The sequence below is a fragment of the Perognathus longimembris genome, chromosome 2 (assembly GCF_023159225.1).
Source record: "Perognathus longimembris pacificus isolate PPM17 chromosome 2, ASM2315922v1, whole genome shotgun sequence".
NCBI classification, from domain to species: Eukaryota; Metazoa; Chordata; class Mammalia; order Rodentia; family Heteromyidae; genus Perognathus; species Perognathus longimembris.
Window position 1 is genome coordinate 76,614,327 of NC_063162.1, and position 13,495 is coordinate 76,627,821.

The window sequence follows — 13,495 nt, forward strand, 5'->3', positions numbered from 1 at the left end:
TGACTTTGAACCACAAACCTCAGATCTCAGCCTCCTAAGTAGTTAGGAGCTCCAAGCATTATTTCTGTGAGTTTTAACTCACCATTGATACTTTCTCAAATGTTCTCTCATTTACATCTTACAGGAAAACCAAATGGGGTAGGTGTTATTAAACCCATTCTTCTCACTAAATATAGTAAGGATTGATTAGGTTTACATTTACATTTACACTATCAACTAGGAAATGAAAGCCCATGGTTCACATTCATGTTTAGTGGACTCAAACAGCCTGGATTATTTGTATATCTTAGTTATCAAGTAATAAGGATCCTATATTCTAAGGATACCTTTACTGTCTTCATCTGGGATGCTGCTTAGCTAATGATAGAAATTGGCAGCATGCTTATGGCTTTGAGTAGGAAGGTGTGGCATTTCACCTTTCTGAGTCCCTTCAGAGGTACATCTTTGGGAGGATGAAAATGAAGTCACACAGGTTAAAGATGAAGCTATTTCTGTTTTTATGATTGAATGGAAATAAAGCCTGATGATTAAGTAACTAGTGTAGAAATGGAAATGCTTGGTTTGGATACTGATCAAGATGAAAAATATCAGGGAGTAGTAGCTGTCCAGGTCTGGACTCTAAATACAGCCAGCAGAGCGAGGACACCAGGAGCTCTGCACTGGGATTGTTTACATGGATGGAGTGATGCTTGAAGGAGACTCAAGACCTCCAGGCAGGCTGAAGTCATCCCCAGAGAGTTGCAGTGGGAGGAGAATTCATAGCAATCTGCTTCTGACCTTAGGCATCTAATCAGTGATCTAAGAGCATGTTGTTAGCCTGGAGCTAGGTGCTCAAGTGGGTGAAAATGTTCTACCTAAACCATTTTATCAGAACTCAGGACTGTTGCCTGAGTAGAAATAATTACATTTTATGATGAGATGTTTTTGATAGAATCACCTATAAAACAGCAGGACTCAAAAGCTGTATCAGTAGGCTTATGGATGTACCTGTTCTGTGAGATTACATGATGTTTAAACCTTGAGAAATTTAGACATTGCTTCATTTTCCCCTAGAAGTTGGATGCCTGTGAACTTCCATTACTCTAGCCTTCAGATCCAATTTCACTCGTTAGTAACTAACAAACTATGCAATGGTGTCTCAGCTGTGTCCTCTTGACCACCAGTCATCTTCCCAGAATGCTGAGAAAAGTTGCTCAGAATCTTGTGACCAGTCAAGGACTCAAATTAGTTCCTCCAACTCAGTACCCTTCATGAACTTTTCTGGATTGTTCTGTCCTAACATGTTGAAGGAGAGTATGTCCAGCTGTTCTGTTTTTCTGGGAAGGCCAAGGCCCTTTTATAAAGGGACTACAGAGTGCTTTGTCTTTTCCTCCATCTTTCTATCCTCTAATCTCTCCTTTACCCATCCACCCATTTATCCATTCATCTACCCAACCATCCATCTCTCTATGTATCCATTTATGCATCCATCTATTCCTGCATTCATCTGTCCATCGAGACAGTGATTGACTATTCCATTTCAAGTTTGAAATGGGTTGAGTGGAAATTGGAACTCTTTCCTCTTTGGATTTTGTCCTTATGGTTTATTTTATTTCATTTAAATTATTTCCTTAGGATACAGGATAAGATCTTTTTCTTTTGAGAGATATAGTTGCATACCTTCTTCTATGGGTCTATAACTGTAGTTTTTATGATTTTTTTCAGATGTCATCTCTTTCATCAGTCTCCCCTATCTTTCCAAACTCAACCCATGTCCTAGATTTACCTAACTCAGTTTTTACATGCATATGGAATATCGTGACTGTATTTGCCCACTTTTCCTCCCTCGTCTGCCCCCTTTTTGGCCATACCCATTCACCAACACATGTTCTGGCCTCCTGTTATTATTAAGATAGTTGTTCAGAGTAGTTGTACTATTGGAATTCTCTCCTGCATATACCATACTTTATTAACACATATGTGTCATATATAAACATATATGTTTACAAATATTTATGATTTATATGTAACTTTCACAGATGAGAAAAAACTTGAATCTTTTGTTTCTCTGAACCTGACTTACTTCACTTAACACCCTGCAGATGATATATATATATCATTCTTCCTGATGGATGACTAAAATTCCATTATATATGTATTAAGAAACATATATACATATACATCTATTAAGAAACATGTACACACATATATGTTTCTTCATCTGTTTATTGGAGGGAATCTGGGCTATTTCTATCACTTGGCTATGGTAAATAGTGCAACAACAAATATGGATGTGGTGTGCAAGTGTCTTTACTGTATCCTGACTTGTGAGTATTGACATTTTCTTGGGGTCAAGAGAAGTGTCAGGCAGTCTGCAGGGGGTGACAGAGATTCTTGCTCTTTCCTGTATGCTGCTGTGCCTATAGTTGCTGCAAGTCTGAAGATTTGTTCTAATGCAGCAACAACCTAAGAGACTTACCATGTGTGCTTCATTTTGCAGGCGAATTATACTTTTTATTTTGTGGACAAGCTAAAATCCTTATCAGAAATACTGCTGAAGATGTCCCATTTTTTCCAGGGGAGTGGACATGGACAGATGTTCAACCAGCTGCAAGTGAGTAGGGGCAGAGATCCAGGCTGCTACCTGCTTGGGTTTGTCTGAGCCAGTGCGGCAGACTTTCATGGAAATAGTTATACTAAGTGAAGTGGGCCAGACCCAAAGAAACATAGGCTCCATGGTTTCCCTTGTTAGTAATGGTTAGTGTATGTCTAGGATAGTCCTAGAAGAGAATCACAATAGCTCAGTAGCTATGTACATATGACCATATAAAGTGATGCTAATCAAAATGAACTCCAAGTTATGGAAACAAGAGGGGTTTTTTTTGGTAATGTACTGTGTGAAGTTATTTTTGAATTTCTGTTTTTTTTTTGTTTGTTTTCTTTGATTTATCCCCCATTGTCACTTTTTGGGGGTTAATTTTGGTACCCTGTGTCTTGTATATATGTTTATCTGATTTGGGGAAAGGAAAGGGAATAACAAAGTGGTGAGAAAAAGGACAAAGGATGAATCAATTCAACATCTATCCTTACAAGATACTATGATGGAAATTAACTTTACAGCTTTAGGGGGAGGGGCGTTGGGGGAGGGAAAGTGGAAGAAAGTGAGGGAGAGGGTAATAATGTTTGACAAGAAATGTATTCATTACCTTACTTATTGTAACCCTTACAATAAGCTAAAATTTAAAAATGATTCTATCAGATGGTAGCAAACATGGTTTGCTAGTAAACTTTCTAAAATTTATTTACTGTTAAAGTGATAAACAAAAGGGTTGCAGTTACATCAGTCAGGTGAAGAGCACATTTGTGTTTGGACAGCGTGACCCCTTCCCTCATGCTCTCCCAGGTTTTCCTTCCCAGACCCACAAGTCATAGAGTTGATTTTCCACATAGTGTCTAGTGACTATCAGTACTGCATTTGCTCACCCTTTGTCCACTTACCCTTCCAAAGACAGATAAACAAGATAAAAGGAAATGAAAACAATAACAGCAACAAAGAAAAACATCTTCTTGTTTCCATTTCCTGGAAAAACATTGTTTCTATCACCTGGAGTTCATTTAGATAAATACTACTTTGTTTATTTGTTTTGTTTTTGCTGCTAGTCCTGGGGCATGGAGTCAGGGCCTGAGCACTGTCCCTGCCTTTTTTTTTGCTCAAGCCTAGCACTACTTCCTCTTAAGCCACAGTGCCACTTCCAGCTTTTTTCCGTATATGTGGTGCTGTGGAATTGAACCCAGGATTTCATGTATACAAGGTGAGCACTTTACCACTAGGCCATATTCCCAGCCCAGATCAATACTATTTTATATGATCAGATGCACATAGCTTTTTTTTTTTGGCCAGTCCCGGGCCTTGGACTCAGGGCCTGAGCACTGTCCCTGGCTTCTTCCCGCTCAAGGCTAGCACTCTGCCACTTGAGCCACAGCGCCGCTTCTGGCCGTTTTCTGTATATGTGGTGCTGGGGAATCGAACCTAGGGCCTCTTGTATACGAGGCAGGCACTCTTGCCACTAGGCTATATCCCCAGCCCTGCACATAGCTTTTGCACCTTCATGAACCTCTCCTAAGAATATCCTCCTCCTTCATTCTCTGTGTGAATGCTGACTAGTACATTTTATTTATTTATTTAACATATTTTTTTGCACAAATGGTTTTAAAAAACTATATTTTCATACATGCATATAATGCATTTTGATCAAATCCAACTTTTTGTTACTCCTTTTTTCTGTTTCATTTTAGTGCATGTTATCTGTACAAAGGTATTTCATTAAGATACTTCCATACATGCATATAATATACTGTGATCAAATTCACTTCCTGTATGACTTTTATCTGTAGTAAAATTGATGTAAAGTTGAATACGTGTGAAATTTTGGAAATGTTCAGTTTTATTTATGTAAGATGGTCCAATTATGAGAATAATTGATAATTTACTTGCATTTGTATGTGCTTTAAATTCTGCATTAAATTGAATGCTTTCAGGCTATTATGCATTAATTAGTTAAGCATTATGATAATGATGTGCTATATCCTAAGTTCCAAATTGACTGTATAAAAAAAGGAAACCAATTTCTGTTCCAAGCATTGGGCATCAACTTGAAAAATCTTCAGTTTAGTCAAGTATTGTTACTAGGTATTCACGTCAAAGTAAAGACACACAAGCATCTATGCGAAAAACTTTTACTTTATACAGAATATGATGTCACGAATTGTTAACTGTGTTTCTCCTAGCATTGGGTCCTGTTCAGAGAAACCTGTCTTTGGGTTTAGAGTGACGTCTCAACCTGGTTCTGCCACTAGATGGTGATATTTAGTGCCTTTGGGTAATGCTATGAATTCGGCTGTGGGTTTTTCCCATCAGTAAAAGTTAGTAGTTATTTCTTCATGGGAATGTCTCCAAGATTAAATGAGATAATTGCATAATAATGTACCCTGTACATTATCAAGCAAATAACTAGTGCCCAAATGAAAGAAGATAAACAAGATTTAAGAAGCAAACAGATTTCATACCAAAGTCTTGTCATTCGCAGACAAAATTAGTAAAGGTGAATATAAGCAGTAAAAGGGACAAACACAGGTGGCACAGATTAGCAGAGCATTTACAATCTGAAGTTTCCATGTTGTAAAGTTAAATGGTGAAACAGATATTCTCAAAGGAGCTAGCATATTCTAGAATTAACTTTTACTTCTGAATTCTGGTATTAAGTGCCACTGCAACAGTACTTTCCTGCTCTCAGGTTTCTTGTTTTGGTTGTGGTGTGTGGAAGTATAATGAAAATAAATGCATGCTAATGGAAAAATCAAGGTGCACAATTTCATGAAGTCTATGAAAAATTATTTTGGTAGGACTCTCTATATTAAATCCATTAACAAATAAAACAAGTTAGGAACATCACAATGAGATGCGTCCAGCGAGTATTCCATTGGTTATGTTCTGGGTGTCACAAGATTTAAGACAGGGGTTGGGTCCTATGCAAGTCTTTCTTCTTTTATAACAGCGGCCCTGCATTTGCCAAATGATCAATATAAAAATGAATGTAAAATAAAGAAGATAGCCAGGCATTGATGGCTTATGTCTGTAATCCTGGCTACTCAGTAGCTTAGGATCTGAGGACTGAGGTTCAAAGCTAGGTTGGCAGAAAACACCATGTACTCCATCTCCAATTAACCAGTGCGGGGGGGGGGGGAAACAAACAGTAAAAAAGTTAGACAAAAAAGCCAGTTAAAAACCCATGTTTTTTTAATTCAAGTCCTGGTACTGGCAAAAAGAAAAAAAGAAAAAAAAAAGAGGGAAATCTAAAAATGACAGAGGATCATGGTGTTGTGGGTGTTAGAAAATTTGGCCAAATAGCCACTAATTAACTTATTCTCCATTTTCCATTTTTAGTATCAGTGAGTAATTAAAATTAGAGTCTAAAATTTTCACAATTGCTATTCTTGCTTTACAAGATTAAAGAACTGATCACCTATTAGTTATTTGTGATGTTTTACAACTTCTTGTGAGTGGATTCACTTTGTCTTTTTCCTGAATAAAATAACTTGGAATAAATCTAGTACTATTCAATAAGAGGACACAATGCAATTATTTTTGTTATGATATATTACTTTTCTTTAGGATGCCCTGAGAAACAAATTTATAAGACACTTTATAGAAAGCCAGTTGCACATTGATGTGGACAAACTTACGGAAACTCTGCAGACTTATGGTAAATATTCTTGTGTACAGGGTGGGGTTCATGGCTCCAATGACTATCCTGCTTGTGCCCTGCTCCTTGTGCCACAAAGTTGCTTGATGATATTGTGTTGTCACTTTTACTCTCTGAGTTTGCAGTCTCTTTTTGTGAAGGGTTTCAACTAGTTATGCCAAAGTTTACTTATGCATGAACTTTTCTGACTTACTGCTTTAGGGCTTGACTTGTAAAGAACTTCGTTAAGACAAAAAACAACCAAAAAAAAGAAGGGTTCTGAATGGAATGCTAGAAGTGTGGATTACAAAGCAAGGTTACAAAAGAATCGAGAGACACAGGGTACAAAAAGACAACTACAAAAGCAATACTTGCAAAACTGTTTGGTGTAAATTAACTGAACAACTCATGGGAGAAGGGAAGGGGAAGGGGGAGGGGGGAGGGGGGAATGAGGGACGATGTAACAAACAGTACAAGAAATGTATCCAGTGCCTAATGTATGAAACTGTAACCTCTCTGTAATTCAGTTTGATAATAATATATATATATAAAACATAAAACAAATAGATAAAATAAATTAGTGAAAAGTTATAACTATTAAACTATAGTAACTATATACTGTAATGTACATGGTTTATATCTAACATGTACATAAATGTTTTGTTTTGGTGGAGAATTTGGAAGGAATAACATGCTTGAATTTCCTGCACTTTTGAGTCTTGAGACTAATTATTTATTGTTAAATTGTAGGATTTCCTAGCAAAGTTAAATATTTTTCTTGAAGTATTTGTAAGGTGCCTTACCTTATTTAAAGAAGTCACTGAAGTTATTGAAGAAATAACACTCAGATCTGCTTCTCCTAAAAAAAAAAAATCACTATTGAGTTAACAGTACATTGAAAGCAATCACATTGGTTTGAAAATGTAAAGATCAGACCAAAAATATCTATCAATTAGGAAACTTAGATTGAATTCTGGCTATAATCTATAACATCATTTATGTGTTTCTGTTATCGTTGTGCTTATTTCTTTGTCTTGAGACAAAACCTTGCTATGGAATTTAGGCTGGCCTGGAACTCATGACTCTTTGCTCATGCTCATGTGCCACCATATTGGGCTTATTTACTGAGCACATAAGAGAGCAAAGATCTGGAGAGGGCCATGGACTCTTTCTTCCTGCTACTGTGAAACAGCGATGCCAGAGAAGACTTAGGGCTTTGCCAGAGGCATGCCCGAGTGCCTGTTAAAAACCTAAAGCAGAGGAAGGGGATTGCAGACCAGAAAAGGAAGAGTGTCAGGCTGATTTAGGACCCTGGAACCCTGGCCTCTGCTTATGCACGGAAAAGGGACTCATACATAGGTGAAGTATGAAGGGTATGGAAAGGCAAGGCATTTTGTTTTTGTTTGTGTGTTTGTGTCAGTACTGGAGCTTGAACTCAGGTACTCTAGCTCTCATACCTGGCTTTTGCACTCATGGTTGTCACTTTAACCACACCTCCACTTTTGGCTTTTTGCTGGTTAATTGGAAAAAGAAGTCTCTCTTGAATTTGTCTGCATGGGTTAGCTTTTAACTCAGCCTCTTGAGGAACGTGAGCTACTTTTACCAGCTGTGACCTTATTTTATTAAGAACAGTCCTGGCTGGGCAGTGGTGGCTCATGCCTGTAATCCTACCTAACCTACTCAGGAGGCTAAGATCTGAGCCAACCTGGGCAGGAAAGTCTATGAAACTCTCATCTTCAATTAACCACCAGGAAACTGAAAGTGGCATGGTGGCTTTAAATGGTGGAGTGTAGCTTTGAGCAAAAAAGCTCAGGGACAGCTCCTAGGCCTTGAGTTCAAACCCTACACCTGATAAAAAAGGAAGAAGAAGAAGAAAAAGAACAGTCTTGCCCTCTTATGGAAAAAAAAAAAAATTCTTGGTGACTTTTCTACTTTACAAGGTTGTAAATTACAGGTGTGGGCCTGGTGCCTGGCTTGGTTGGAGATGCTTTATGGCCTTAATTTTTTTTTTTATTAGAATATCTTTTAAAAAGTGAAGTTCACCTGGTGGCTTATGCTTGTAATCCTAGCTACTCAGGAGTCTAAGATCTGTGAATTGTGATTTGAATCCAGCCCAGGCAGGAAGTCCAAGACACTTTTATCTTTAGTAAAATACTCCAAAAGCTGGAAATGGTGCTGTGGTTCGAGTGGTAGAATGATAGCCCTGAGAAAAAGAATGTCAAAGACAGTGCCTAGGCTCTGAGTTCAAGCCTCAGAACACACACACACACACACACACACACACACACACACACACACAGTGAAGTTTTCATGTTATGTCCTCGGAGCCAAAGACTACCATGGTCTGTGAGATCTTTCGGCCCCAAACAGATAATCCAGGATGGGGCCCCAGGATGCAGTATTTGCATGGAATTTTGAGGTCACAAATGAATCCTTTCCCTGTAATTGGACACTGAAAATCCTCTCATTAACTAGGAGAGGTTGAGGATTATTTTTCTCTTTCAACACATCTAGCCCTTCATATACAGTCACAGTATGACTGCATGTGTTCTTCATGGCTTGGGGTGGTGTGGGATATGAGAAACTGACCTCCGTTTGCTTTGCTTTGTGTAGTGGTGGGGCTTGAACATAGGACCTTGTTCATGTTAGGTACCAAGTGCTTTACTACTGAGTTACATTCCCAGTCTTGAAATTCTCTATTGGTTTCTCTATAGCTCAAGAATTAACTCATCTAATTGGGTCTGTATCCCTTTCAGATGCATAGCCAGGTTGTACACATATTTCTTCATTTCATAACTTGTAGCTAGACACTGTGGTAAAATCACTACTTAAAGATATATTGACACACTCCCTGTGTCATTTTTATTCATTGCATCACTGTTTAAAAACATTTTTTATGAGTGTCGATTAGTTGTACAAGGAAGTTTCTTTTCTTTCTTTCCTTCCTTCCTTCCCCTTCCTTCCTTTCTTTCTTTTCTCTTTCTTTCTTTCTTTCTTTCTTTCTTTCTTTCTTTCTTTCTTTCTTTCTTTCTTTCTTTCTTTCTTTCTTTCTTTCTTTCTTTCTTTCTTTCTTTCTTTCTTTCTTTCTTTCTTTCTTTCTTTCTTTCTTTCTTTCTCTCTTCCTTTCTTTCTTTTTTCTTTGCCAGTCCTGGGTCTTGAACTCTGGGCCTGGTTGCTGTCCCTAAACTCCTTTTGCTCAAGGATAGTGCTCTACTACTTGAGCTACAGTACCACTTTGGGATTTTTCTGTGGTTAATTGGGATAAGAGTCTCACAGAGTTTTCTGCCCTGGCTGGCTCTGAACAATAATCTTCGGATCTTAGTCTCTTGAGTAGCCAGGATTACAAGTGTGAGCCTCCAGCACCTGGCTGGGAGTTTCATTTTGATATGTTTGTATATGCACACAGTGCACCATGTTCAGATTCACCCATTCCATTACTCTCCCTCATTCTCCTCCCCAAAATCAACCTCAAAAAGCTTCTCCATTCCACTCATTATAGAACTCTTGAAATTGACTTTCTATTGCAAAGCAACATGTTTTTCTTGTAGAAACAATAGACAATATAAATAAGATAAAGGAGATCCATGCACCATCATCTCCAGATCTGGAGCTCTTTTTCAAATGGAATGTTGTGTTCTCCAGTGAGTACAGACATGTATTTTTACAAAATGGTCCTTCCATCATATATTTTTAAGTTATTTGTAAAAGAAAATTAACTTTATAACCATTGGCTCTGTTACTAGAAAAGAATCTCCTAACTGAGCTGTCCCACCCACTTGTATTCCCTAAGATGAACCACTTTGAAATTGAGAGATTTCTTATGGATTGATTACCATAGTCTTAAATAATAACATCTATAGCAGTATTTCTTGCTTTGTTCACAGTAGAAATTATCAATCGATTCCCTGTTAGGAAAGACACAAATTCGTTCTACATTCCATCATTTCTCTGCCTGGTCACTCCCACTCTAATTGTATGCCCATTTTTATTCAGATAAAACATAAAGACCAGATAAGTACTATCTGTTGCAAAGTCAGACTATGCATGAAAATGCAATGCCCTTTAAAAATGATATTTCTCTCTGCTAACCTCCTCCCTCCCCCAGTGTGTCAGCATATCTTTATGTCCAGTCTGGCTGTCTGCAGACAGCTGGTAGGGCTGCTCTTTACTCTGTCCATTCCATCCATACCTAGTGGCCATCCCAAGAGTTCTCTGCTCTCCTGGGTGGGATATCATGATCTTGGTTTCCACTCTCATATTTATTTCATTATCTTGTTTTGGGAATCACATTCACAAATTTCATCTTAAAGCAGGATACACAACAAAAACAATTTCTAAGTAATGCTATCCAGTAATGTCTTGTTTATAGGTGAAGATAAAGTGGAGATATCTTTTATTTAATTCCTGTATCCTCTCTTGCCCTCCTCCTCTACTCTTCTACTTCTTCCTTGTCTTTCCTCTTTTCTCTTCCTCCTACATTTACTCTTGTACTTCCATATATCTTGTAATGGGCTATCAATTTTGTGAATCTTAAAAAGAAAATATAACACAGTGGCTTTGTTTCATCTCAGTATTTTATGTTTTCCTTTGGTTCTTTCCTCCCTCCTTTCCTTCCTTCCTCATGCCTTTCACTTCCTGAGATGTATACTTAGTAGATTTTTATCTTTTTTATACAGGCATATATGTTCAAAAGTAAATATTTTTCTTTGAGCATTTCCATGAACATCATTTTCTATGATCATAGTCAAGTTTGGCACTGGTGGTTCATACCTATAATCCTAGCTACTCAGGAGACTAAGATCTGAGGATCCCAATTCCAAGCCAGTCTGGGCAGGAAAGTCCATGTACTGATAATAGTTAACACAGTGTAAATGCTATATTTTTGTGATAACAATGATGAGAGTAAAAGTCTGTGTATGTTTGAATTAGACACAATTAAAAATATTTTTGATGTGAGCTTGACTGAGCCCATGGATACAGAATCCATGGGTACAAAGCCATAAACTGTGCTTGCAAATTATACCATGAATTGTGTTTGCAAATTATACCCCCAAACCTATGAATATGTGTTTATCTTTTCCACCTCTGCACTTATGCTTCCATTTATGTAAATGGCTCAAATTCTTAAGGCCTATAAAAAAGAAAAAGCAGCTTTGATTGTTCCCATGGAGGATAATTAAAGCTACCCTATAGTGAGGTCAAGTTACTCTTTATTGTATTTACCATCTGTAAGTATGTGCAGTTTAATTGCTTAACCAAGATTACTAAAGCAAGATAGTAGAGTAACATATTACCTGACAAATGGTCAGCATATAAAATGCAACACACAAAGAATCACCAGTGTGACCCCACATTGTAAAATTAAATACTCTCCCATTCTCTATCAATAAACTTTGCATCTCCCACAATGGGCAATGTATTTCAGGGTCTTCTGTTTTCTAGGTGATGTTCTGTAGAAGAATGAAAACGTACTTAATTGATGAGCATCGACATGCTGTCTTTAGCAATTAAAAATATAGTAGTAGGAAGCATTCAGTAATACGGTAGTTTAATATAAAACTTAATTAAACCATTACAGCAACCACATGCATAGTTTTGCTTCCCCCTTGCTAAGAATGAGGAAGCTAAAATTTTGACAGACATCAAAGACAGACTATGTAGCAGAATTGCTACAAGAGCAGAGCCGTGTCTTGTCAGCTCAGCGGTACTCATTTATGCACCTTATTTTTGATGGCTCCCAGCACTGTCATTTCATGTGAAAACATTCAAGCCTGGTGGCATACCCACACAATTCAGAAAACAACAGAAACCCCAAGGGGGTCTTCACCTCAGCCACAGCATAACCCATAGATGCCAGCCTTGGTAGCAGTTACATTTCAACTGGCATCCTCTGAGCGCAGTCACAGAAACTCTAGGAGGTGCCAGGCAGTGTCCCAGGAAGCTGTGGAGGGAATATGACAGGTAGCCGAAGGCATCACTTTTGTTTCAACATTTGGGAGAAAACATGAGATCATTTTAAGTTGAAACAAAGGAGTGGACTGATAAGATATAAAATGTTCATACACACAAAGACTAAGTCATGTCATGACCATTTCACTTGGTCGATGCATCCAGGCTTCCTGTCTCCTCTTTGCCTACTCCACCTCTATCATCTCTCTTCATCCTCTGCCATGAACACCCTGGACCAGCAACGTGAGACCTGTGGTACCATTTTGGAAAAGGACATAGACTAGGATAATGAAGGAGAAAGTATTAAACTCCACAGCTGTTGGCTTCACCCATGTAATCTAAGACAACTGTACAGGCCCTGCTTTGAGTGTCACAACAGACTAGGGTGCCAGAAATGGCATCTTGGTGGTAGGGGTAGGGATTTTCACCCTGGAAATCCAGCTGCTACATAGAACAATATTTCAATCCTGAAAATTACCTAATAGTTGACTTAGAAAAAGAAGGTAAGAAGAAGGCAATGCATTTTGTTTGTTCCTCTACCAGCAATCTATTTTACATGCCATTTCAACAACTATAAAATGATGAATCAGGTGCTCATATCACATGCCCATAATCCTAGCTACTCAGTAGTCTGAGACCTAAGATCACAGTTTAAAGCCAACCTGAGCAGAAAAGGCCATGAGGCTCTTAACTCCAGTTAACCAGCATAAAGCCAGAAGTGAAGCTATGGCTCAAATGGTAGAGTGCTATCTTTGAGCAAAAAGAGGTCCAGCACAAAAACAAAACAAAAAATCCCTCCTAAAAGTATACTGACCTAAAGCTCCCTCCGCATCAGACACAGTGAATGCCAGATGTGTTGTAAGCTTTATTTTCTTTAATTGTTTGCACACTGATTACAAAGCATATTATTATCTTTCCCATTTCATAAACAACATGAAGGTTAAATATTCACTCTAGGGAGTGATGAAGGGAGGCTTGGGTCCCTCCAACCCTTAGATAACAAAGCTCTCTTTCTCCAGATCAAATGTGTTCTGTACTTGAGACCCTCCTGAAACCAAGCACCCCAAACCCTCTTGTTGAGTGAGGAACAGTGTCAGGCCCCTGGGAAGTCTCACTGAAAGCCAGGCCAGAGCCCTGGCCAACCTCTCGACCTCTTAGGTGGATGCCGAGTCCACACCATTGGCTCTTAGGCTTAGTAACTCCCCGAGGACTCCACAGTACTCTTCAGATCTCTGACAGTGGGAGACATCTTCTAAGTTTTGTGGATCAAGGCATGTTGAGGTGGAAAACCCTGGTTCTGGGGATCCTTCTAATATTTAACATTT

At 38.4% G+C, this 13,495-nt stretch overlaps 1 protein-coding gene across 4 annotated transcripts in view; it reads left to right on the top strand.

Moving 5' to 3' along the window:
* Positions 1-13,495, top strand: part of Abca13 (ATP binding cassette subfamily A member 13) — a 403,566-nt gene that overhangs the window by 126,985 nt on the left and 263,086 nt on the right. For all 4 annotated transcript variants that reach the window (XM_048339554.1, XM_048339551.1, XM_048339552.1 and 1 more), the window contains 2 exons: positions 2,480-2,593; positions 6,152-6,242. In XM_048339554.1, the coding sequence (XP_048195511.1) occupies positions 2,480-2,593; positions 6,152-6,242 (205 nt within the window). The remainder of the gene's footprint in view (positions 1-2,479; positions 2,594-6,151; positions 6,243-13,495) is intronic.